The sequence below is a fragment of the Azolla caroliniana genome, unplaced genomic scaffold (assembly GCF_043228905.1).
Source record: "Azolla caroliniana isolate FFs.n. ecotype wild unplaced genomic scaffold, voAzoCaro1.0.p SCAF_2, whole genome shotgun sequence".
NCBI lineage: Eukaryota > Viridiplantae > Streptophyta > Polypodiopsida > Salviniales > Salviniaceae > Azolla > Azolla caroliniana.
Window position 1 is genome coordinate 23,671,113 of NW_028230437.1, and position 27,065 is coordinate 23,698,177.

The 27,065-nt window shown below is 36.6% G+C and overlaps 2 protein-coding genes across 2 annotated transcripts; both read right to left on the reverse strand.

Annotated features, from left to right (window-relative positions):
* Positions 1-712: 712 nt before the first annotated feature.
* Positions 713-9,505, reverse strand: LOC147867701 (uncharacterized). Its single transcript, XM_087315736.1, has 10 exons — positions 9,017-9,505; positions 8,019-8,218; positions 6,506-6,549; positions 6,354-6,423; positions 3,924-4,694; positions 2,788-3,140; positions 2,496-2,707; positions 1,651-1,907; positions 1,352-1,530; positions 713-796 (listed from the first exon to the last, which is right to left on the reverse strand). The coding sequence occupies exons 1-10, from the start codon at positions 9,142-9,144 to the stop codon at positions 713-715; spliced, it is 2,298 nt and encodes a 765-aa protein (XP_087171862.1). The 5' UTR covers positions 9,145-9,505.
* A 5,958-nt stretch (positions 9,506-15,463) lies between these two features.
* LOC147867702 (U-box domain-containing protein) lies at positions 15,464-23,118 on the reverse strand. The gene is made up of 16 exons (XM_087315496.1): positions 22,175-23,118; positions 20,869-21,073; positions 20,634-20,785; positions 19,362-19,665; positions 19,105-19,257; positions 18,748-18,951; positions 18,507-18,619; positions 18,298-18,427; positions 18,123-18,212; positions 17,701-17,904; positions 17,514-17,609; positions 17,301-17,423; positions 16,848-16,940; positions 16,589-16,756; positions 16,151-16,240; positions 15,464-16,040 (listed from the first exon to the last, which is right to left on the reverse strand). Exons 1-16 carry the CDS (start codon positions 23,071-23,073, stop codon positions 15,936-15,938), a joined length of 3,129 nt encoding a protein of 1,042 aa, XP_087171622.1. The 5' UTR covers positions 23,074-23,118; the 3' UTR covers positions 15,464-15,935.
* Positions 23,119-27,065: the final 3,947 nt, after the last annotated feature.

A 27,065-nucleotide genomic window follows, 5' to 3' on the forward strand; every position in this document is an offset into this window, starting at 1 on the left:
CATGAGTAATAATTGTCACCAAGCAGTACACCAACAGAAGTCATCAAATTGAGGTTAATATCACGTATCATGATCACATGATACTTGGATCTTGAAAAGAAGAGGACCTATATAAGATACCTAAACCCTAATTGTTAGATGTTGAGGGCAAGAATAAAAATAAGACCACTTACCAACTTATCTTATTTGAGGTAAGTTGCGAGGCAGATTTTCAAATCTTTGATTCCACAACAAGAACATTTGACATTCAATGGTGATTAGATAAAAAAAAGACGATCAAAAGGAGATGAAATCATGAGGTATTCACATTTCAACTTTGTGCGACGTATATTTAAATATTAAGAAGGTAAAATGATCACCCTTGACACATATTTGATCCAAAGCTTATTAAAATCACCACCATATGCAATGTCAAGATTAGTGGACTGCATGTATATACCATTGGTGTCAATTGACCAAGCGTTTAACGAACATTACTTCAATTTCAAATGCACAAATTGCATCTTCCATCTGCTTACATTGAAGAATGATATATACATCGTCTTGCATCTAGTTCTCAATTTTTGACTGTATGCAAGAAAAATTCAGGTTTACAATCTAGCTTTCTTTACATGCTTTCAAAATTCGGAGCATAAACAATTTCGTAAATGGCAATAGACCCCACGCTAATATAAGGAATAAGAAAGAAAAAAGAAAACAATCCTCGAAGACATTAGTTTGAGACTAAATTTTCATGTAGACTACCCGATGGTGGCCGATGACGAAATAGCTTTGCGATGCTCTTGCGCTCACAGTCCTGCATCAATATCACATTGTAAATACCCATCCAGCAAAGTGCACCAATTTTTTCAATTGTTCCTTTTTATATCTTGTAATGAGGGGTAGATTACAATCCATTTGTAGCAACTGAGGATAGGGAGTCAAACTCTTGACAACAAAAATGTTTTCTCTGACTTCATTTTATTTCTCCCAAGGGGAATTAATTGCCATTCACAGAACTGAGTGGCAAAAGCAGTCAAATTCTGGACATATGGGTCGCCAATTCAGTTAAAAGATTGTATTTTTGTTCTCTTAATGTGGGGTAGATTGCCAATTGCAGTAACAAAGGAACCAAATTCCCGACCTTCACCTTACATAATGACAAGCAGTTAAAAAAAAAAAAGATTTGTCCTGTCTCTTCAATTAGAGGGGAATGAATAGCCATTTATGGAACCCGAGGGTTGGACAAACTCGAGACTTATGACTTACATGGCATATAAATAAGAATGATTTCTTGCGCTAAAGAAACAAATAACAAACTGCAAGGCCAAAAAGAAAAAAGAAATGGTTCTCAACAATGATAGAAACTCACCTTAAACATGTTGAGATGAAACTGCTTCCCTGGATTTGATCTAACAAGCTTCATGTATGTGTATGCAAAGCTTAGCTGGTCACGAGATGTAAATCGATCTACTTCATTGAACCATAAACAAGAGAAAAGATTTGACATAGGAGAATGCTCTCGAATGATAAATGAACCTTCGGGAACATCTGCAAAGGTCTCAACAGAAAAAACATGCTGAATATACATGCAGTGGGGGGACCGGAACTGACCAAAACTTTGGTACAAACAAAATGTAAAATTTGTGAGTTTTGGATTTAAAAACATACTGCTTGAGAGTAGCCTTTTGGGATCTGATGCATTGAATCTTGTTAACCCATCTGCCTTGTAGAAGGCAAACTGCTCATCAATCACTGTATGATTGTACTTATTCAGTCTCTTATTTTGTTGCACTTCTTCCCAGACACAATGTCGATCATAGTGATTTGAAATTGCGTATTCATGACCTCCTCTCCATAAAAAATACTCTAAAATTAAGATAGGATCATTTTGCAAACGAAGCTTGCTATCAAGCCATATTGAGAACCTGCAGTACATTATCATACTGGGTAAATGTCATACAATCTCTCATCCATTATGTATATGTATACCCATGCAACGGTATAAATATTTCTGTTACCTAAGAAGAGAAGTCTAAATATCTAAATAAACAAAATGATATTAAACACCATGAATTTCAACCTCTGATGATGAGACACCCAAGAACTAGAAAATTCAATGAATACCAACGATACTAAGAGTTCAATCGGACTTGTGTATAGAGGTAAAGCAACCAAGATAGGCCCATTTGCATGGAGATAGCTTTGTCCATGCAGAGACTACATGGCTACCGTCCAAACACTAGACTTAGGGTTTATGGGGCTTAGTTACTCTTGTGAACTTAATTTCCTCTGCTAAGTAGTGGTGTTTAGCTTGATCTTTCTGAGATCATAAATTATTAACCAAAAGTGTAGTATGAGAAGCGCATATTCCTGTAGCCAGTTGATAGGCCTCAGTATCAGGCTCAGAGGATTATTGTTGGGTTATGGTGGATAACCTTTTGCTTTGTATTTGTTAACCACAAATTATACTTCACTAGATTTATTTCTACTTGATTCTTAATAATATCCGTTACCTAGCAGCTGGAAACAGCCGATGAGCCAAAAGTTTTGGAATCTTCCCGACCCGGCGTGCATCCATGTAAGGCATATTTCTCACTAATACAACTTTCCATGAACCAAGATAACCTTTCTCATTGACTTGTTGCCCCTCCAGCTTCATCACATCCAATGTTTGTTGATCCACAAACATAACAAAGCACACATCCTTCTTGAAAGATCCAATCAACTGCACACCCAATAGACCCTTTTGTTCAATATAAATACATGGTTATGATATAGGCTTAATCCACCAATAGAAGTGCATACCCTACGATTTCTTGGTGAACGGATGTTATCTGAACTCCCAAAAATGCAAGAAGTCACAGCAATCTTACAAGTGCTCATATATTGAGTATCCTCTTCTGTCAGATCAAAACCTGATGATCTAGAACTACCGTATTCCTGGATAAAACCACAATGGATAGGCTGATCTGAAGCAATGAAAGAATTATTCCTTTGAAGGAGTGTCTGATGACCAGCAAACCTTGGCTCCCAACCAGCTATTCCCTGAGGATCTTCATATTGTATGTAGTTTAAGGAGAAGTTCTCAAACTTTTTGTTAGGTTTGGGTTCCTGAACACCAGCAGTTGTGTCAAGAAAATCAATGTTGCACAGATAACCTGGTTTAAAAGAAACACAGTTAATTATCACACATAAAAAGGTTCTATTTAGTCAAGAATGCTATTCTTTCTTAACAGTGGTTTCTGGTGCTATTTTGAGACAACCAAGTATTGAATTTAACTCCCCACCTGTGACTCACAATGCCAGGGGCCAAACCACAAGAATAACCCCGTACTCCCAGGAGAGAACTGATAAGTCGTTCTTTTCTTAATCTCTCTCTCAGGAATGAAGTGCTTCACAAGATTTCTTTTTCCTCCCTCTAGAGCAATTAGGAGGTTCATGAATAGATGCTCAGTTCAATTTTTTGATTAAAATTTCATGACACAATCATAACTCTACATATACTAGATCATTATCATTGTTAACTCAGATATTTGTCTAGTGTTGGCCAGGTTAAAGAAAATAAACAGTGATAGTGTGATCAACTTTAAACAGGACAGCATTTCTTCGGAACAGTACACCATAATATACATGACACATACATTTAATGAAGGTTTTCCGTAGGCTGACAAGATAAGATTATATGTGCTGGTGACAAACACGTCTTTCAAGTAGTACTGAACTCTTTGAACTAAATTGTTTACATAGTGTAATGACTTTGATTTGACTTTCTTTGAATAGGATTGTATATGTAGGTGATGACCAGGTCTTTCATGTAGTCAATTCTTTGGACTAAAGTGTTTACATGATGTAATGATTTTAATTTGACTTGATTGATTTGAATAGAAGGAAACCATGCTCTAAAAGAAGACAAAAACATGGAACTTAGTATATGAATTTACGTTCATGATGCCGTGTTTTTTGTGCTGATTCCTGCCACAATGCAGATGGTCTTCTTGTACTTCTGCTATCACTTTCTGTATGCATTGCATTTAATATCTTTGAACTTTCCATAGAATTGTTCATTTCACTGCTGTTATGTAGCCCTCTGCCAGGTTCAAGGCTATGATGAGAATCCATGAATTTGTTTCGATGATCTTCCTTTCCCAATTCATGTGTAAGCTCATCATAATTATTATTAGTATTATAAAAGAAATCTTCCTCTACGAGGAAATGTTTTGTTCTGGCCCCTTCTGTTGAATTTGGCTGACTAAGATCCTCATCGAAAGTTCTGGCTTCAATGGTTTGACTACCTTTGTTACTAACATGATTTCTTGGCTCCTCTCTGTCGTTCAAGTATTCTATATGTTTTGTTTTGGAAGTATAATTTTCTTGCTCTAAATCTGCTTCAAGTTTTTGTTCATATTCACGCAGCTCTTTTCGGCCTTTCTCATTGTACAAGCCTCCATTGCCTGTATTAGACAGCTTCAAAGCATTATTTTTCTTGGAAACTCTACTTTTCTCAGAAATAGCTCTATGATTAGTTTTCCCATCATCTTCATCTAATGCCACATCACTATCATAATCTGAATATTTGTTACGCCTCCTATCATCTTTATCCCAGTATCGTGAATCTCTGTTTACGAGTTCCTCCTTTGGTAGAGATGCCTTGCCAAACTGAAGAGCCCTTTTCCTCTTATGACTATTTTCATCGTCAACATCCTCTTCCCAATCTGTAATAATTGTATACGAATCGACATTCAGCAAAATGTCGCATGGGTTTTGGAACCAACATTACATTAGGATACAAGCATAAACATCACTACGAAGAAAACATCTCCTGTGTTAGCTTACCATGTCTGTTGTGATTGACAACAAAATATTTTCTATGACAGCTGAATTTGTAAATAGTTACTTTAGCAGCTCAGAAGCAAAGAATCACAACATCAAAAGAGTAATAATAAAATAGGAAAAGAAAGATCATTATTACGCATGATATGGTGACTCATTGGTAATAATATTGTACAGAAAAACCATAAATTATATAGGTTGCGTCTAAATCGACGTATTGCCAAGAAAATGCGAAAAAAGATTGGGAAACAATCCAACAATAGGGATTAGATTTCCTTTAGAGATAAGAAAGGTATATTAATGTCGTCTTTTAAGAGGTCAAACAAGAGATTACATCTTACAATGTTTTTCTTGTCTTGAGAACAGAAAACCAAAATAAACACTAACTAATTATATGGTATTAGATACTCTACATATCCAAAAACTTGATTCTAAACTTCGATAGAATGAAATGATCAATCCAGGAAGTGCAAGATTCCTTGCAAACAAAGATGAGCCACAATACCCAAATGAAGTGAGATATTAAAAGACCAAACTCCTTAATTATCTAGTCTATCTATATGCCAAATAATATCACAAATTACAACGCTGCCTCCTTGAACATAGAACAAATATCATTCTACAGTGGCATTAGAAGATTAGAAAATTATTATGTTTAACAGCCATCACTCTAGAACGACATCTATTCTAATAGAGACACAATGGACAAGGCAGCGGATCAGCTTCTTTTGTTAGATATTGGCTCATGAGCGAGACAGTATAAATTGCCATCCCATTGTTGGCAGACTAAAAAACTTATCATTGCAATATTCTCCACTCTACTAGAAAAAATGGCATCCACTCTCCCTATGTATTTCCTTCCCCTGATTAGTCACCAATGTCTTCGAGATACAGAGCCAAGATGAAGGACAAATCATTCATATTTGTATGCACAGAGGTAAATATACGTCAGACCATCACATATATACAGACCCATGTAAATGTATGTATACATGACACCAAAACCAAGAGTTTGAGTATGAATATAAAACATACAGAAAACCCAAAAAGAGAAAATAAGCTAGTAAAATATGCATCCAAATACAGCAGGTATGGGTGCAATCTTCACTGCTGCACCTGAAGGAGGCAGGATGGAAGAAAGAATTCCTTCCTCTGAAGAGATGGACAAAGTGAGAATGGTATTTAATGTTCTGAGCATTTTTAATTCCAAAGACAGCCATCCATACATCCAACTGATTTTGCAGTGGCACTGCATTTATGCTGGTGCTATTAATGCCCATATATTTGACATGAAAATAACTATCATAAAGCTTATACCTTGAAAGAACAGTGTGCTAAATATACATCAGAACTTCTCGTCATCAACATGTTTCTGTTACAATGTTTACATATTTTCTTGAATGCTCATCCATTTCTCAATGTCAACATTTTTTTATTATAACGTTTAGGTATTTTTTATGAGAATCACAATTTTTTCTGTCAGGTTACACAAGATTCCCAGAAGAATTCACAAGAGAATTCTGATGCAAAAAACTACTCACTTGAATTCATTTTTGAGGAGTCACTAAGATTGTTTCTGGAGTTCCAGAATGTGCGCAAACTCGATTGATCCTGTAAGAACGTTGTATTAGCCAGAGCTTTCTTAAAGAAATAGGTACCATGATGTAGTAATAGACGTGTTCAAACCCAATACCTGATTTTCAAAGAAATCATGTGTTTGCAACAATGTCGGTTGACCTGTCATATAAGGAACAAGAAACAAAAATTTCAAGCTAAGAACCTACGATCGTAAATTGAGGTATGTTCTATAGTACGTAGCATAGCGAATGAGCAAAATCGTTTTGTCAGAATACACATGCATCAGAGAGAATTATGTGGAGATGGTCATACTTATGTGAGGCACTAAAATATGCCTTCCAGAGAATGGTGGAGTGTAGAAATGTGACCTTAGGCTGCTGCATGGTATCATAAACAATGTCCCGAAACATCAAAATTACACAAAACTAACAAATTGGTCGATATTATCAAACTCCCACTGCTTGACTTGAATCCTTGCTTTAGAGTTGAGAACTGAAAAACTTGTAGACGTCATCTTTTTCTTTCCTTTATGTTTCCGGAATCCACACAAATGTTCATTGTTATTATGTCATTTATAAGGATGGTGTGCAGGATGGAGAAGGCCAAGACAAACCACGGCAACCAAAAGAATGAGGCTTGGTCTATGGATAGGAAGATAGGAGACCATGCACAAGGGTAATTACTCCTTTATAGACCGAAATCTTAGATTAACCTTCCAGACCAAAGAGATCCTAACTGAAGGACCATCATCCACCAGTTAATGGATCTCTCTCTAGACCAATAATATGGACACGTTGGACATCCAATCATGCCTTATAGACACAAACTCAAAGAAATGGAACAATGACGCCAAGAATGGGAAATTGGAATGCCGTCCGCTCACATAACCACAACATTTTGGGGCACCCAATCACATCTTCTCAATGTGATGCCATTTAGCATGAGAAGGGCAGTCACCTTGCTCTCCACACAAAGTCATGATCTTGAAATTGAGAATGGAGCTTGGAGAACAAGCCAGGAAAAACAGCATTTGCGCACTCTTCCGTCATTTGTGCACTCTTCCGTCATCAGGGTATCAAAGATGAGGAGGATTTCATGCAATCACATCAAACATTCAAGGCTGTCTAACAATGCTTTCCACTATCAATTCCCGTATCAACCAGCCTCACACAACTTCTTCAAGTTGTAAACTTGTACATACCAACAGCAGCCTCTTAGGAACAAATTTGTACTGTCTACTAATGCATAGAAGGGACCTTAAGAAAATACAAGAGCCACAAGTGGCTATAGTCTCTGGTGCAGTAACACTCTTTTTTTGGGCCATCATGTTTCTGTCCTTGCAAGGACCTTAAAATATCATATCATAGATTGATTTTGGCCTCCAATAGACATTCATATATTCTTCTGTTTTTCTTTCTTTGCTTTGCGTAATTTGACTCCATGATCTCATCCCTCAAAGTCAACCTTTACCATTTATGTCATAAAATCCCTCAGGTGCTATTATATGTGCCAAGGACAATGTATCTTTATGAGATGAAGTTCATGAGCTGTTAAGGTATGTCTTAAAAAGCATTACTTTCAGTAATAAAGTATGTGAGCTGCTAACATGTGCCTTAGAGAAGACGTACCTTTATGTCGCCAGAGAAACGAGAGAAGATACCCTCCTCCAATGACACTGACACTGACAACACTCAGAACAATCAAAAGGAAAACTCCATATTCACGACCAGAATGAGGTACCCTCACTGCTGAATAACGTGATTGCCTTCGTCCTCGATTACTGTAATATTTTGATCCACTTCGGCTACTAGTAGAATCTGAAGGAGGCCTGATGCCATACGCATTTACATTCCCCTCAGTTATTACAATATAATAGTACAATCCAAATATTCTACAACTTGTAGCATCTGAAAGATTCCTAATGCCATCATATTCACATGCACATTTACATACTTGATACTGTTCACATTCACACACCCAATACCATTTGGTATTCACATATGTGATACTTGTCACAATGATACATGATGCAGTTGACAATTACATAGGAAAACCGATACACAATACTAATCACATGCACATAAGTGATAAGATTGACACCACATACATGATACAGTCACAAACATGATAACATTCAAATTAACATACACAATACTAATCACATGCACATAAGTGATAAGATTGACATCACATACATGATACAGTCACAAACATGATAACATTCAAATTAACATGCACAATACTAATCTCATGCACATAAGTGATAAGATTGACATCACATACATGATACAGTCACAAACATGATAACATTCACATACAATGACGCATTATACAAATCAAATTCAAAATGATACCTGAACATCCACACACCAGATTCCTGATACCATTAACATTCACAGACCTCATACAGTTCACTTTACAATATGCATGATACCATTCAAATATACATACATCTTGTAACTCGAATTCGAATTCGAATTCAAACTCACACTCACATGGATGATATCATTCACATTCAAACCATGTACACAATGCCATTCAATTCAGATTCCGACACGTACATACACCTGATACCATTCAAATTCAAATTTGCATACTAATACCATTCAAATTCAGGTTCATATACCTGATACCATTCACATTCCTTCCTTCAACAGAGTTTCTGATTGGAACAGCATCGTTGAGATTATGATGATCTTGAGAACGAAGAGAAGGTGCAGAAATCCCACCTCCTTGCAAGATGTAAGAGCTCATTTTTCACGCATCTTTATCTTCAATCCCTGTCATCCACTCCTTTGTGTGTTAAACACAAGAATCCGTATTCTAATGGGCACATCTTTCCTTTTCAATCATAAGGAACCAATTGTTTTACAACAAAACTCTCTCTCTCTCTCTCTCTCTCTCTCTCCGTTGCTTTAACTAGAACCAGAGGATGCTCCAAATTTGCAATCTGATTTTTGTCTGAGATAATGTACCGGATCACCAGCTTCCTTGCAACTTCGCTACCTAAATCTCTAGAATGTAATTGGGCGACCAAAGATTCAAATTAGAGTGTTTTTTTTCCCTTCTATTCTCGAACTCAATTAGGGTTTATATCCTATTTCCTGTGATAGAGAGAGAGAGACACACACACACACACAGGGAGTATGGAAGAATCTGTTTTGGCAAATTACCAGAATACCCCTCTGAGAGACTTTTCAGGAAATCTTGTTTTAGATATCTACTAAAATAGCCCTATGAGAAAGAAAGATACATTAACGTCTTCTAAGACCAAAATTGGCCTATGAGAGAGAGAGAGAGAGAGAGAGAGCACATGTTTCGGAGACTTTGGCAGTTGCAGAAAGCCAACGTGAGACCCAAGAGATGGACGGTGGTGATACCCATGTAGGACACTGCATCTGGAGACTTGGGCAGTTGCATTAACAACTAACGTGGGACCCAAGAGATAGATGCTAAGAGTGATGTATGAAAAAGGGATGCTATGTATTATTCAAAGAGAGAGAGAGAGAGAGAGAGAGAGAGAGCACCGAAATGTCGTAAGTTGTTTTGGAAATTTACCAAGATAGTCCCTACGAGAGAGAGAGAGAGAGAGATTGTTCCAAAATAAAAAGCTTGTGGTTGCAACACATTTGGAATATACGTAAATCTTTCATGTTTGATTGTGTAGGGCATCATGGGATGAAAGCCCATGAAAGGCATTCTCATGTAGAATTTTTGGATGTCGAAGTATATGGGGATCATTCCCTCAAATGCATATATCAGGTTTTCCATGGCTTTATGTGATGTTCCTATATGTACCTACATAGCTAGAGAAGGCTAAGAAGTTGTAACAATGGGTTTTACATGCAACTAATATAATTGTGTGCTTTTACACACATGGAGTCAAAGCATTTCTACGAAAGTTGAAGGGAGCACTAAGTGACAATTTTCTTTATCGGAGCAAGTAGAGATTCTTTCCTCAATGGAGTGCTTGTCTATTGGCAATTTAACATGTTCCACTACCCATGTAGCATAGTTAGTGGGTGACCATAGTCCATTGTGACACCCATTGTAAGTGTTTCTCACACACATTTTCACAAACGAGAGAGAGAGAGAGAGAACACTCAATTGGTAAGGTTGTCAAGCAAAGACTATGGATTCAATCGCCGTACAATTCACAATGGCATCTAGCAAGTTATGAAAAGAATAAATGATGTAATAATTATATGTGGAAGTCGATAGTCTAACATGTTGTCATTGTAATCTAATTATAAGACAGGGATGGATTTTATGTTTGTCTATTGAGGTCAACTATGACATGACACCAAATCCATGTTGTATAATGTTTGATGTTGAATATCGACTCTAGATGTTCACAAATTTTACTAATAAATGTTTTGATTTAGGAGTGCACATTGGAACTATAGGAGAAATGTGTGTAGGCATTAAATTGGATTGACAATGTGCGGAAAAGCAAACTCTAATGTGATGGAACGTGGAGCATTGTAATAGGTTTGATGCTCTAGGCTCACAAGGAGGTATGGATTTGCTACTTAGGGAAATTTTGCTCAAATGACAAATACCATTGAGAGATGTATGGAAATGCTATTTTTGGCACAAGTGACTAGTAATATCTTGGGTACCATTGTTCCATTGAGTCTCTTCAATGGTTATCATCTAAGGCTGAACAAGAATGGAAACTCTAGTTATGGACGGTGGAAAAACTTGAAATATAGTTGCCATTCTAATTGCAACTTGTAGCAAAGGTCTTCATTTGGAGTGTATTGATGGGGGTTTGCCTTTGGGATTAGCTCTAAAGCAACATGGACTAATACTAGGCAATGACTTCTTTGGTAGTGTTTAAGTGGAGAGATAATACTCATTGTTTCATCACTTCATAATTGAAGTTCTATTTCTCAGATTCGGCAATTCTTGCCATGTTGTTATTTGATGCCAAGATGGCTGGTGTTCACATAATTGAGACGGGTTGACATAAAATCAAATATTGGAGATCGTTTTCCTATTTCTATAGGGATTACGTCACAATTGGGATATGTGCAATGCTTTTATATTTGATGGTAAGCATGAAGTTAAAGTATATATATGGAAGTTGGAGTACTGATCTTACAATTTCTTTATTGGAGCACGTAGAAATTCTTTCCCCAATGGAGTGCTCATCTTGCATGTTTGCGATTCAACATGATCCACTACCCTTGTAGTGGTGACCACAATCAAATGTGGTAACATTGTAGTGTTTTTCACACATCTTCACCAAAGAGAGGGAGAGAGAGAGAGAGATGGATGTAGCTCAGTTGGTAAGGTTGCCCAATGGAGACCAGGTGGTCATGGGTTCAACCCCTACATTCCACAGTGGCATCTAGTGAAATAGAGATATATATGAAGTATATAATAGAGAGGTGAGGAAATTGGGTTTTGAACCCAACACACAATGCTTGTAGTGTCATCGACTTACCACTAGGGTAAGCTAATTACGATAAAATAAAAAAATAAAGAGAGAGAGAGAGAGAGAGAGATGGGAAAGTTGCTTTCGGGAAATTTACTAGATGCCCCTGAGATGGACTTGGAAATGTTACTTTGAAATTGACTCGTATACTTTGGGACCCCTAAGGGAGAGGGATATTTATCAGAGTATCCTAGGTGATTATCAATCATACACTCTTGTGGTTTCAAAACATATCCGTATGCATAGATTGAAATATTCGCATTCGTGGGGCCTGCCCCACGAATCCATACGAATACACGTAAATATATTCGTTTTCTTCTTTTTTTTGAAATTAAAATAAAATAAAATTGTGTTTTATTTACGAGCGAGTGAACAGTGGCCAACAGGAAGCAAAGACGCCTCACCCTACTCCCTCTGTGTGCTACTTACACCCTCGCTTCCCTCTATATCCTGTTCTCGACCAAAAATTAGGGTTTCGACAGAAAACCCTAATTTCTGTCATAATCCTAATTTCGACAAAATTTCTTCTTTTCGGCTTGCGTCATCGACTCCCTCTCATGCTCTACCTAATCCTACATCCTGTTGTCCGCTACAAATTCAGAGTTTCACTGAAACCCTAAGTTTTGCCAAAGCCCTAATTAATTAATTATTAATGCATTAATTGATTATTAATTAATTAACTAATATTTTCCAATGAATTAATTAATGTGTTAATGAATTAAGATATGTATTTGTAAATTAATTAATGTATTAGTGAATCAATTAATGTTTAAGTGAATTAATTAGTTAATAGTAAATTAATCATTATATTAATGAGTTAATTAATTATTGATGTATGTCTGTGTACACATATATGTATGTGTGTGTATATCTATCTATGTATGTGTGTGTATATGTATCTATGTATGTGTGTATATATGTATCTATGTATGTGTGTGTATATGTATATATATGTTTGTGTATGTGTGTATGTATGTATGTGTATGTATGTATGTGTGTATATGTATATGTAAACGAATGGTTTTATAATATTCTTAGGGCCATTTTCTATTCTCGAATACCACAAATATTACGGATGTCGAATCTCAAGAATATCACGCATGGGTCAATCTATGTCCGTATGTATGCCCCTACTGAAACATAGTTTGAAACGTATCAACATATGCCCCTTACAATAAAATGAAAGCAAGGGCCTTTTTCTCTTTTATTCCTTAACCATAAAGCAAGAGTTTAAATATTACTATTTAACTTAAGCTTTGACGTACATATAATACTTGGCTAATTTAAAGGAAAATAGTCACAAACATAATTACTCTTGAATTTTTGCATAATTATGATGCTAAAATTTTAGCTTTAAAATGTGTAAAAATCTTGGCGCGCACTACATACTTAACGCCAATGGTCTTCTTGACATGATGCACTGGCCACAACATTTCTCTAAGAACATTAAACAAATGATGTTTGTAAAAATAGTGATTTGATCGATTGTTGTTGTTGTTATTGTAAAGCACACTTGGGATGATTATGATTCCACATGGTGCCAATGCAACCCATGTATGTCATTGTTTTCAGTGATGAAGTGCACTTGTATCAATTCACATTGTGTTTACCAAGATTACAACTCGATCATGTATATTTGATTGTCCCTTGAATGTGTTGTTAATGATAAATAAATGTGTCACGAGGTTAACATGTCATACCTTGAAATCATGAAGGGTTTATTATAATTTTTCTTTAAAATATAGTGTTGTTTTTTCCAAAATTGGTGAGTTTTTAGACAAGCAAAGGAGTGCAAAAAAGGCTCTTTCTCATTTATACCGTGCACTCTATTTCGTTACACATGGAAAGATCTCAACATAGATTCTATATAAAATTATGCTCATCATTTGTGTTTCACTTGTGGATCTACTTTATGTCTCATTTGTCCTTCAATTTGTTATAAATGCCGAATCTATGTTGCATATTAAGTATTATGTGATCATTTCCATGATGTGCGATATCACACAAAGAGATGATTTGCAATGTACATAGTGTCACGCATTTTTGTGCACAGAAGAATCCTCTAGAAGGGAAGGTAATTCTATAACTAAAGAAACAATATAGAAACGTGAGTTGATAAAAACTTGGAGAAAGTGAATCTTTTGGCCTAGAAATAATGCCCTTGAAAAACTTACAATGAAACTTTTGAAAAACCCACAAGTCAAACATATAATATTTTTTTGTAGTCTCATTTCTATCATTCACCTTATCTCACGAAGATGAGAATTATAAGGCTTTATTCAAAAAGCAATTGACATTGTAAATGCAATTATTTTGATGCATTAAGAAAAACACCAAAATTAAACGATATAGAGAGGTTTTATGTTTTATTGCGAACATGTGTAAAATGTTGATTTTCAAAAGTATTTGATTGTAAGGTGACTCCTATTCTAAGATACTTGGGAATAGTATAGCCCTTAAGGCATCTAATGGCCTAATTTGATCACTTTCACATGTTATGGGATTATCAACTTTCTTTTGCAAGGGCATGTAGTGAGAGTAAGATCCACACAATCATCACTAAGAGAATGAATTAAACTCTTCTAGAATATCACAATGCATAATTTGAAGGGCCTCTTCTTAGATGGCAATGATTTCTTAGGTATATAATCTTTGGGGTTGTTTTGATAGAATTAGGTTACATCCATACAATGAAGATGCTCACATGTAGATTTCACGGAGGTCATGGGGACAACCCATCAAAAGATATCCTATACTTACAACATCATATATATTCACTCTAGGGAGGGGGTATCATGTAAGTTTGATAAAGGGGAAGGAATGGACCAAACTTTTACACATTAATGACAAACAAAAGGATACGCTTTCGAAGGGTGTGGTCTAGTCGCATAACGAGCAATAGATGTGTGTTTATGTATGAAATTCCAAAGACCATAGGCTTGTTAAATAGGCTTTGAAGGCACATGAAACATTATACAATTTACATGTGGTTACCTCTTCAATCACGTTTGATTATCACATCACAAGCACCTTTACAACCTTATCCATATTGAGAGATGCCAACTTCAACACGCCGTAGTTTAAATAATTGCATTTGGGGGAGCTCTAAATTTGTGCCAATGATTCTCAACCTACAAAGAACTAGGAACGGATAGTTTTAGACACGATTTTTCTACAAAAATCATATTTATCGGACAGAAGTGGAAGTGCATAGGTGGGGAGGGATAAGGAGTTGGACTTGGGCCTAAATAATCTTTACACCTAAAGATCATATAAAATTAGGGAATATCTTCAACAAGTGGTATCCATGCTTGAGACATGTGGAATCCAAAAACATTAGCTCAATCCATCTGATGACACTAATCACAAGATTTAGGTCAAGTACTGGATAACAATATATGAATTTTCATAGAATCTTTAGACAATGAATATGATGTAGAGGAGAGAGAACAAGTGTCAGGCTCATACATATCTATATCCTTCATAATACAAATATTAAAGAAAACAGTACACATGGAAAAAGCTGTGCAAAAATAAAAATAAACTTACAATACCATGGAATGGGCAAATAATTATTTTGGAGTTACGATATTGAAACAAACCATAAAAACATACAAATGAAGTACTAAGTGAAAGAATTGATTTGGAGCTCAATATTGAAATAAACTGAATATACAAAGCGTAGTCACTATAGTCTCCTGTCCCATTATTTTCAATAACACAAATAATATGTACATGTTTGCCTTTTGCAACAATGACTAGGTTCTGCAATATACAAGCATTGTGTTGAGTGATCATGTTCCCATTTTAAAAATAAAAAAACATGAAACTAAAACCCATTTTTTGTTTCTTTTATCACCACTCTTTGATCAAGATTTTGAGCTACTCTACAGAGAGAGAGAGAGAGAGAGAGAGAGAGAGAGAGAGAGAGAGACTTGAAGTAGATTTCATGGGTTTTATTTTTCGTTTTTCACATACGGATAATCAGATATATAATAAGAAGAACAGAGGAACTCACTGGAAGTTTTTCCCGTATCCGAAATTACCGAGAGCATTACGGACATATTTTACTTATTCTCCACACATAAAATTCAATTTTGTCTCATTTGATGCCATGTGACTTTATATATGCATCTATTTGAGCCTTCAATTCCGTATTAGGAATCAACATGTCTGGTGTCAGTAAGGATCGATTAAAGGGATCGGTCTGCATACAATTGATAAATAAATAAACATGTGATAGGAAATGACGATTTAGATGCATACACTAATAATCTCTACATATTATATATATATTCTTTATCACATATATTTTACCTGATCACTCAGTAAATGCCTCTGTATGGTAGCCCTATCAACAGTAGTTTTTGAAGAAGGGAGGATCACAGGATCTCTCATTAGTGTATACTGCAACCAGACAAAAGGCATAAGAAACATATACTACTATGCTTCTTTATCAAGATCTATGTTCCCGCTACAAGTTTTTCCATATCTTAAAAGTAAATTTCAATAAATCAAAGTTTCAGTTCAATTTAGAAAGGAAGCAAAGTCTTATTTCGTGTTCTTACATAATGTTATTCAATCTTCATGAAACATATTCTTTATCTATGATTTAATCAAACTTGCTTAGCATATGCTTATTGCTTTAGTAATACTTGCTGGGAACATCCAAATATGTTTAAATAGAATATGATTAAAAATATTATTACACCTAATAAAACTTGTGGAAGGTTGAGGGATTAAGGACTCAATTACCTGTATTGGGTCTAAAAATTCATCGGGAATGTCCCCAAGCATTGCCTCAGTATCCAACGCTTCCACAGCCGCAGCTTTAGCCTTTTCACTCAAGACTTTGAAGTCTTGTATAACATTTTCTGGCACGCTTCCAAGACGATGCAAGAGATCCAAAGCCTCCTTGAAGAGCTGCATGATTGATATTATAGAGACAGCATTATTCATAATGCAATTAGAGTTTCAAATGCAAAGGTTCAAAGAGGCACTGCAATTTATTTACCTCTTCTCGATATGATCTACCATCACTGGATATCGCTTTAGCAAATGTATCAGTTTTATCACCCCGGGCAAGGTTGACATATATATCAACAATCTTGACATTGGCCAAAAACGAAATTATACATTATTCATGACCCGATATACAAAATATTAAACTTACTTTAGGCAATGTGTCACTTTCACCAATGTACATATATACCAACAATCTTAATATTGCCCAGAAACTAAAATTAAGCAAGCATTCCTGATCCAAAATAGAAAAATTAAACTTGATTAAAAATGTTTTCACATTTTATAGCCACATGCACGTCATGTCAATAATCTTAACATTGCTGAAAAACAAGACCAGATATCAATCGTGGGCCAAGGTGCAAAAACAATAAGAACATAGTTACACAACCTTTATATCTTAATCTCAATGAAATGGTAAAGAAGAGGTTCAGGGAAAATCAACCTGTGAAAGCAGTTCTTTGGGCCGAAACTCATACTTTTCTGGATCTTTGACCTTCAGAGCCCTTCTCTCTGGTCCAACTAGCTGTAATAGAAAGTAGTTCAACATCGATGCTATTCTTTCTACCTGCAAACATTTTCAAAACTGAGAACCCGCATCATATCCATGTATCACTGAATTCATCTCTTCATCACATTGTCAGTGCATATAAAATACCAGCTCTGGTAAGAGAAATGCCCCGGTGATTTCCGCAGATGTGTACTGCATCATTTTCACATCTTCATTGGCCAGCATCATGTCAAAACGTACATGCTATACATAAAAAGCCAAAGGAAGCAAGGATTAAAGTTATAAAAAGCTCATAAAAAGGAAAATATGTATATAGATAGATAGATTGCAATACAGATTCCTGTTGCCGAAATTGACGGGTTCGTTCTTGCCGTTCCTGTGCAGGTCTCCTCTCCCATTCGGCTGTATTAGACATTTCAAGTTCCAATTCCTTCAGCTCAGGGATTCTTTTCAAGCTCTCGTCAAGCAAAAAGATGCTATCATTTATGAGAAGGTTCAAGAATCTCAAGTAAAATCCTTTCTCCTCCTTACTAGCAATCTACAAAGAACACACATAGCAGGAGTTTAAACTAGAATTCTAATTAGAATACATTAGGCAAGATTTCATTCATTTCTTTCATTGATCTTCAAGATTAGAAATCCTTGTAAGATGTAGACTTTGTCGAATCTCGTTGTTCATTATGGTTTTCCTAGAGAGGATAATACATCTTGATTGTTTCTTTCTTTCTCAAAATCAATGCAATGTTTGTTACTCACCATTTTCCAAGCATTCCGATGACTGGGTACCGTCCACAGGTATTCAAGGAGTTCTGATATATTATGACGAATATTGAACTTGTCATAAAACTGAGTACATAGGCCACAAAATGAGTGTCACGCATCATACTATCAATAGACAGATATATTCACTGGTACTTTTTATTAGACAAACCTGAGTGTGTGAACCAGTAAATTCAATATCAACATATAGCTTCAGAAGATTTGGAACTAGACATTCCAAAGCAAGCTGATGACCCTCAAAAAGTGAGGACATTGAACTGCTCTGCATTGGTGAGAACGAACTACAAAATGCAATAAAAGCAGGTGTAAGAACAACCTCTACTTTCCTCTCACAGTCCAGAAAGTGAACAAATATTGTACCTCTTTTGCGGCATCCAGGCATTTAGAACTTCCACCATTTTTGCCCTCAAGTAAGGATTTTTTATATGTAATGGACTCCCCATAAACATGACTATGAAGCTCATGAACTCATCCTGAATTACACAACAAAAATAAAGGCATCTATATCCATGATGTAAAACGTATAACATCAATGATGTATCACTTAACAAGAACAAATTTGTCGATTAGATAGAGTTATTGTTGACAATATATTACTCACCAATACAACACCATCCAATGCTCTGGGAATTCTTGAAGAGAATAGAAGCAGTTCCATAGCATCTTCAATGAAATGTTCAGGCATCGATGCAAAGACCATGGGGCATTCCACTGGCAGGGGCATCTGAAACCCGCCAACTAGACCAACAAGCCATAATATCATTAACCTGTAGTAGGTGAGACCTTGCTGCAGCAATTCCACATCCTACATAGATTCATAAATTAAGTCATTATTTAGAGCAACAAAGATGGAGATTTCTCTTTACATGAAAGAACAAATAGAATTCCAGAAATGAAACATAGGTTTACATTAATTCTTAATTAAGATACACGGTTTTCACAAGAAATCAAAACTCACCTTTAAGATTTGAGCTTCATAGCAAAACCTGGCTTGTGAAAGTTTCTCAATTATGGACTCAAGTTCCGTTATATTCTGCTCTAATTGAGGAGGTGAGCCAGGTCCTCTCATAGCTTGCAATGCGGCCAAAGCCTCCTTTTGCCTCGAATAATCCTTTAGATTCATGATCAAGTCAGTATATCAGCTATACTAGCCAAAGAATTTTGGGAGTTCTTAGTAAATACTAACTGAGATTGAACAATTTCAAAAGTATATACCTGCATTACGAGTTTAAAATCTGACAAAGCTTTAAGAAGCCCCAAATTGAGAACTCTTGCTGTCAAGAAGAAGCATTCACAGATGAATGAGTACTTTTGAGGAGGAGGAGGAGTGGAGGTTGAAGGAGATGCAGATGTCGATGTGCCATTGCTTGATGTCATAGTTTGGTGTGACACCAAGCGTTGGCGTTCTTCTTGCTCCATCCGTAATTGAGCTTGCCGAAAACCTTCAACACGAGCATAATTTTCTTTATCAACCCATTTTGCTACCTCCTCCGATGTAGCATGGATAGCAGTGAGACCACTATTTTGTGAATGTCAACCAGTTGCCAAAGTATCATCAGCCAATCCAATACATAAAATATTAAATATTTCATATACAATGTCATGCATGTTAAGCAACCACTCAAGTTGTTTTCCGCATAATGTTTGCACTTTGCACCCGTAAGTGGATAGCCAGTGATTGAGATGTATTCAATTTTTGTTCCTGTATGTCATTATCCTATCCCTAACCTTCCACAATGTTATACTGTCCCATCACCAATATATCATACCCAACTGCTTGCTTCTCAGCTGTAGCATCACTGCTACTTCTCCTTTTGTTTATATCTGACAATTATTGATGTATCAAATGTAAACACTTTAGACTAATTATTCATATGCCATTTTGGCCTTTTGCAGATGTTATTACTACATTTTATTTAGTAGTCTCCCATGGAGTCTCCATAGCTGTTTTATGGCATCAGCCAATATTCAAAAACGGAAACGATATTATGCTTGCAGATTTTTGTCCTGATCTCTAGGCTTCTCTGTTTCCTACAGAGCTTGGAAAGGCATAATATCTTCCCCAAGTTCTCCCACTTGAGATTTGCTTTCATATCTCTATCTGCTCTGGACTCGATGAGATGTTTTGATTTTAATTTGTATTATATGCTTCATGGGATGGAGCATTTTTCTTTCTATAGCTAACTGTATAATGGATGCTGCTAAATGTTTTAAGGTTAAGTTTTGGCATGCATCAAATGTGAAGTTCTGAAGGTTAAGCTTTTCTTATGTCTAAGCACCATGTGGCATGTCTTTGCAATATTAGACCACAAAAGCAATCTCCTTTATTCTGGTTAGGTTCTTCATAGTTTGAAATGGTTTGCACCATGGGATGTAGATGAGCTCTTAAAAGTAGCTTTTGGTCTCATTGGCCTTTCGAAAAATTTAATTTAACATTTCCTTTCATCTTTCTCTCCTTCAGTATTTACATATAAGGAAACCACTCACCTGAAATCAACCCGTGCTTTATGAAGAATATATGATGCATCAATCTTATCTCTCTTTGAGAAGGAGGCATCCAAAAATGGTTCACAAAGTTTGAGCATCACTGCACTTAGGCTAACAAACATACCCGAGCTCGCACACCTATATGGATCAACCTATTCACAAACAGAGTAAATATTCTTAGCACATAAAACCATCACTTTAAAATACAAGGGAAAGGGAAGAGCAATCTACACACCTGGATCTGACTCCTGCCAGCATTCTTCTCAATCAAATCTGCTAGGTACATCAAGACATGTTCTCGTGTATTTGAAGTTTTTAACAATTTCAGTAGGACCTCGTGCAAACCATCATAGAGTTGATGCATGATATTTTTTATAGTGGAGAAAGAGGCCAAAAGATCAGCACTGCGGCGGCTTGAAGCCTCCGAGAAACATTGCTGCCTGCAAACATACACAATATGCTTGGTTAATATATGCTTAAAAGCACACAGCATACCATACTATAAAAAAGTTAATAAGAAACATATAGTATTATAAACCAGTCAAAATATTGCTGCCTGTAAAGATACATAACATGCTTGGTTAACATATGCTTAAAAAGCAGCATATCACAGTGAATACGAGTGCAGTAACACAGTCCTGGTGATTATAGTATTCATAAAGCATATTAGTTCAAATTTACTACTAGTAGCAACACTAAGTCATATTTTCCATTACTCAACATTAGGTTCATCGTTGGCAAAGACTGGGCAGCGGGTTGTCCACAAAACCACTAATTTGGAAACACAGACTCAGTAAAGAACATGGCTTTGGCTATTTAAGATATCGGTTATAGTGGTGTTTGCGCATCAAAGGTCACTTCTGAAACCTAGGTCGATAGACCCATTCTAGTTAATAATCATATCTCTAAATGCTAACACAACCCTGACATGAATGCATCATCTACCTCTACACAGGTGTTAGTAATGTTCACAAAGTAGATTACCCCACATCTACTATTATTAGGGAATTTACATTAAGATTTTCAGTTATCCAGCATTCACATCAGTATTACTAGGGAAAATAAAGTAAGATTTTCAATCATAGAATATCTTACTTTATTTTCCCTATGATTGAACATTTAAGACCTTACCTTGTATGATCGAGTTATCACCTTAAAATAACTCGACCAGACAAGGTAAGGTCCTAAATGGGTCAACATTAGGTTTGCCATTTCCAAATATCAGGTTGTCCAAAATGACACTGATTTGGAAAAAGGGACCCAGCATACTCTTGATTTGAGGGCATAGTTATAGCCCTTGGCCATACTAAGCATATAGCTATTTTGAATATTGGCATCATTGCGGTAACATATCCCTAGAATAAAAGCATTATCTACCTCCTCATTGGTGATTGTGTTAACAAAGCATTTATCTAAATGAGATTCTCATAATACATTATCCAGCATGAGATTTAAGTAAATAACCCAACATTCTCAAAGTAATATTGCAAAGTAGATTACCCAACATTAGACTTTTAAAGCAATGTAATAAAGTACATTACCCAACATTAGGTTCGCCATTTCCAAAGATTGGGTTGTCAGGAATAACACTGATGTGGAAAAAGGGGCCCAAGATACTGTTCATTTCGAGGACCCGACCAGTGATATTTGTGCCTTTGGGAAGCCAATTTGGGTGGTTCACCAACACTTTTGCAACAGAATGATATGAAACCAACATTATCAACGTCTTGAGAGGTATTTGGAAAGGACCCAAAGGAGAGACTCGTGTCACACTACTGCGAAGATCATCAAATGCAGGTCTCCAAATATTCTCAAAGCCCGATTCATTCTCGAATCTCTTGATAAAATGGTCAAGAAAACCCGATGGCAATGTATGGTTATGACTATTACTGTCTATTCCATTAGTGTGAGAATTGGTGTTACCGATGATGACACTTACAATTGATTGCTTAAATGGAGACGAAACCGGGGCATCTTTATTTAGCAGTGAAGGGAACATATCGGGTTGTTCGAACATGATACCAACATAAGAGACAGTTAGTTCTTTTACCTGGGATATGGAATCTAGAATCTCCGATGAGATTCTCTTGTCCTTCATCCCTTGAACCTTGCGAGATTCCTCAACCGATCTCCGATAGCACCCAAGAAGGTACATGATCGCTGACTCTGGGCTGTGAGAATGGTTGTAGAGACGATCAAACAGCACTCTTTCCAGAACATCTCGAGAGAGAGCGAGCGGTTTGCTCTCACTAAGGAGCTCTGCTGCGAGCTGCTCTAAATATACGGGCGAGTTATTAGGGCTAGAATCAGGGTGAGGGGTGGGGTTAGGGTTAGGGTTAGGGTTTTTCTGTGGAGGTGGGTCCGTGTAGGAGAGTGTGACGTTGAGTATTCTTCGAAGAGCAAAGTCTTCGGTCTCTGCTGCGCTTCTTCCAGGCGCCATGGCTGGGCAAGCAAGCAAGAGCTTTGAAGAACAGAGGAGGAGGAGGAGGAGGAGGAGGAGGAAAGAAGGAAAAATAATAATGACTATAGTCTATGTATACATATATAAATTATGTTTGTGTGCTTTTCATATTCTTGTCCCCCTCACAAGCACCAAAAGGCTTCATTCCTTCCGGAGTTTGTATATAATTTGCCTTGCCTGGCCAGGCCAGGCCAGGCCAAACGGTGGCAGAAATGAAGAAGATGGTGAGAGATATGTACAACATGCATCTATAACCCTCACACGTGAGATGGATGGATGGATGGACAGATACAGATACAGATACAACACAATTGAATATCTCTCGAATGATGATGCCCATCCGTGACCTCCTCGCCAGGAAACTCTGATGAAGATCATCAGCCTACAAACTTGTTACTTGTCTGGTCATCACACGTCATTCTAAAGAAGGCAAGCAACCCATTGATGTAGGCCATCGCCCCATCGGCACCTTGTTTGGATAGGCCTCTCTCGCTTAGAAGATAAGTACATGATTTTGTTGAAAGAATGCGGAGCCCAACACTGAATCTGAAGATCTCGTCAGCAGCCTACAAACTTGTTACTTGTCTGGTCGTCACACGTCATTCTAAAGAAGGCATATAGCCCATTGATATAGGCCATGGTCCCATTGGCACCTTGTTTGGGCAGCCTCTCCCTTAGAAGATCTACATGGTTTTGTTAAAAAGAATGCAGAGCCCCAACTCCTCTCATTAGCCACAATCTTGTTACTTGGTCAGTCGTCAAGGGTCGTTCAAGCGGCAGCCCAAAGATAGGCAGGCCATCGCCAATCAACATCTCGTTTGGTTGACCTTTAATCTAGTGGATGATGTCGTGAAGATCCGTCACTACGTGTGGATCGTGAAGCGGAACCGTCGGGGTTCTGGACTAGAAGGATTTAAAGTTTGCACTAGCTTTGGCGAGAAAGTATTTAAGAGAGATTGAGAGAGATTGATATGACGAAAGAGAAATATTGAGATCAAGATTGAACTTTTAACTTTTAGATTTAAGAGAGAATATACATCAACAATAGGATTACAAGTTTCTTATTTTTCCCAAATTTTTCATTAGTTTTTCCTTGCTTGATTCCTCCACTCTTTTATAGATGCCCCCATGCATATGCTGCATGTGAGCGTGTAAGACATGCGTGTAATGCATGCTTGCCATGTCATCATCTAAGCTCTCGTGTATGAGAATTACAAGTAAAAGTATAATGATAAAATTATAGCTTTTAAGAAAATGACTCGGCTTAGTGGTAAGTCTATTGCCTCCTATCTTGGAGGTGTAAGGTTCAAGCCTTGCCCACATCCCTTCTAAAACACAAAATACTACTTTTGGTCTTATATTTAACACCGATAATCTTCAAAACACCATGCACTGCAATCAACTGACCATGTAATCATCTAAGCTCTCATGTATGAGAATTACATGTAAAACTATAATGATAAAATTATAATTTTTTAAGAAAATGACTTGGCTTAGTGGTAAGTCTATTGCCCCTTATCTTGGAGGTGCAAGGTTCAAGCCTTGCTCATATCCCTTTTAAAACACAAAATACTACTTATGGTCTTGTATTTACACCGAAAATCTTCAAAATACCATGCACTGCGATCAACCGACCGGTTCAATCCAATCTCGATCTGATCTTGTCCGTCGCCATCCGGTCCCGATCTTGGTCGTCGGTTGCCATCTCGCCGGATTTGTCCGGTCACCCAAAACCTTTACAAGTAGTTAGGCCACACCCATTCATCTAGTTAGTTTAGCTCAAGTCACCTTGAACATTCTATGATCCACTCATAAACACAAAGTAATAGATTTTGGCCCTGCTTATATAATTTGGGATCCTTATTTATTCTGTCTATGTGGGATATCTCATAGCTTTGTTTTTTCTCTTCTTCTTCACAAACTTCATACCCACATAACTTGCCACTTAGTTGACCGTTTCTTGTGTGGTAAAGTGTATTCGAAAGCTCTTGAAGACCTCCTTCTTTTTGTACCAAGATATTAAACTAGTATAAAATAGTATATTCACTATTATTGTTTTATGTTGTGTGTGAAGAACCACACTTGATTTTGTACATTTCATGCAATTTTCACACCGTTGCCGAAAATCTTCACGACAACGATCTACATGAAGGATGTGGAGCCCCACTCCAACCCTATTTGTTCAACTCACTCTCCCACGTCCTCTCTTTCCATGGATGTTGCAAGTGATTGTGTCTCGTGTACAAAAAAAAAAACACAATTATTTTGAAAGTAATAGCTCAATAAAATGGGTCACAAGCTTTCCATCATGAGAAGGAACACACCTTTCAAATTCAGAAGACACCCCATCACTCTCTCATCAAAGACAATTTGTTGACCAACATTATCCTTTGATTTAGGTAAATTAGTTTATCAAGAGGTTGAGGGCATCCCATATTGCCTCTTGTTGAGCTTTCACATATTTATTTGTATGGAGAAATTTTAAGAGTTGGCTTAAGTTACGAGCATCTCAAAACTAGTAGAAATTCATGCATCATATATTTCAATCTTCATTCCTTCTGACTAGTTTAACAAAGATTTTGTGATTTGAATAGTATTGGAGTATGAAGTTTGGTTTGTAGTTATCAGAGCTCAATAAATGCCTTTTTTAGTTTTATTTTACTAGTGGGAAATCAAAGTAAGGAGTATCGGGGATAGTAGTAGAGGCCAAGACAATTAGTACTAAGGATAGAGGAGAAGAATGAGGATTAGCAACGTCGGTCTTAAGTCTCCTAGTTGTTCTTGTATCTTTCTTCATATAATATAATATACTTCTTGTTGTCATCACTCTCTCTCTCTCTCTCTCTCTCTCTCTCTCTCTCTCTCTCTCTCTCTCTCTCTCTCTCGTGATTCTCACACACTCTTTCCCTTCTTAGTACTAATCCTCATTCTTCTCCTCTATCTTTAATACTAATTCTCCTTACCTCTAGTACTATCCTTGATAGTTTGAACCGAATTGGTTCTCAATAATGTCATGTGCCTCTTTTTATAGTGTGCTTAGGAGTACTCGTGACATTTCTAAATTGCTCCAAAGAAATCTAGAATATACATGGATTTCCTAAGTAATATAATAAATTAAAAGAATATTTTTTATGTTACAATGTATAGCTTATTTGTAGGGCTTCAACCCCTATGACACAATGTCATAGGTTCAAAACCTTTGAAGCCATACCATGCTATATCATGATAAGGAGAAAACCTAAAGAAAAGTATACAAATGTCGATTAGACACTAAAGAGCTTAGAAGCACTCAAAGTAAATAGTGTAAATTTGCAATGTGATGTCTTTAAGTTATAGAAAATCAAACAGAGATTGCTTGAGGGATTGCTTAAAGATGCTAACTTCATGTAGTTGGTTTTGATCGAAGTCCTTACGGGCCGTCTAAATGGTCCAAAGTGCCCAAAATCTTGTCCATTGGAGAAAATGGGCTTTGTTGGATAGGGCGCATGGAATATGTCCAAATAGCCAAAAGTGCTTCCCAAACCTTCATCCATGAAATGTGGGAGAAAGCTCAATAATTGACTACTTCATGTATCTTGTATTTTTTCTTAACACGCAATCCATATAAAGAAGCTCGAGTACAAAGTTATTGCTATAGCATTATGGGCAGTGGTACTAAATAAACCAATGGTATATGAACAAGAGGATGTTGTAGATACTCTTGCTACGAGATATTGTCTGATGCAAAAAACATGTATACATCCAAATCAACAAACACAGATTGATCAACTTGAAATATGGCAATGAGTAAGTAATATCACAATTTGGTATATTTGGAAGGTGAGATGTTTGAAGGTATTCCAAATTGTGACTGAATGACCTAGCTAAATAATTTATGGTATATTGGACAAGGAAGGTGCATAATCTCAGAGGTTCTTTGAATAACATAAAAAGTAATATGCAACAGGCAGAGCTACAATGATTGGAGTTTC

What these genes read in the sequence shown, in the direction of transcription:
- LOC147867701 (XM_087315736.1), bottom strand. Translation starts at nt 9,144, where the DNA reads ATGAGCTCTTACATCTTGCAAGGAGGTGGGATTTCTGCACCTTCTCTT. An exon ending in AAAAACACGGCATCATGAAC is followed by an intron (nt 3,141 to 3,923) that starts GTAAATTCATAT and finishes CTTTTAAACCAG; the next exon opens with GTTATCTGTGCAACATTGAT. An exon ending in GTTCACCAAGAAATCGTAGG is followed by an intron (nt 2,708 to 2,787) that starts GTATGCACTTCT and finishes TTGGGTGTGCAG; the next exon opens with TTGATTGGATCTTTCAAGAA.
- LOC147867702 (XM_087315496.1), bottom strand. Translation starts at nt 23,073, where the DNA reads ATGGCGCCTGGAAGAAGCGCAGCAGAGACCGAAGACTTTGCTCTTCGA. An exon ending in TTACTGGTTCACACACTCAG is followed by an intron (nt 18,213 to 18,297) that starts GTTTGTCTAATA and finishes CTATGTACTCAG; the next exon opens with TTTTATGACAAGTTCAATAT. An exon ending in CATTTCTCTTACCAGAGCTG is followed by an intron (nt 17,424 to 17,513) that starts GTATTTTATATG and finishes AAATGTTTGCAG; the next exon opens with GTAGAAAGAATAGCATCGAT.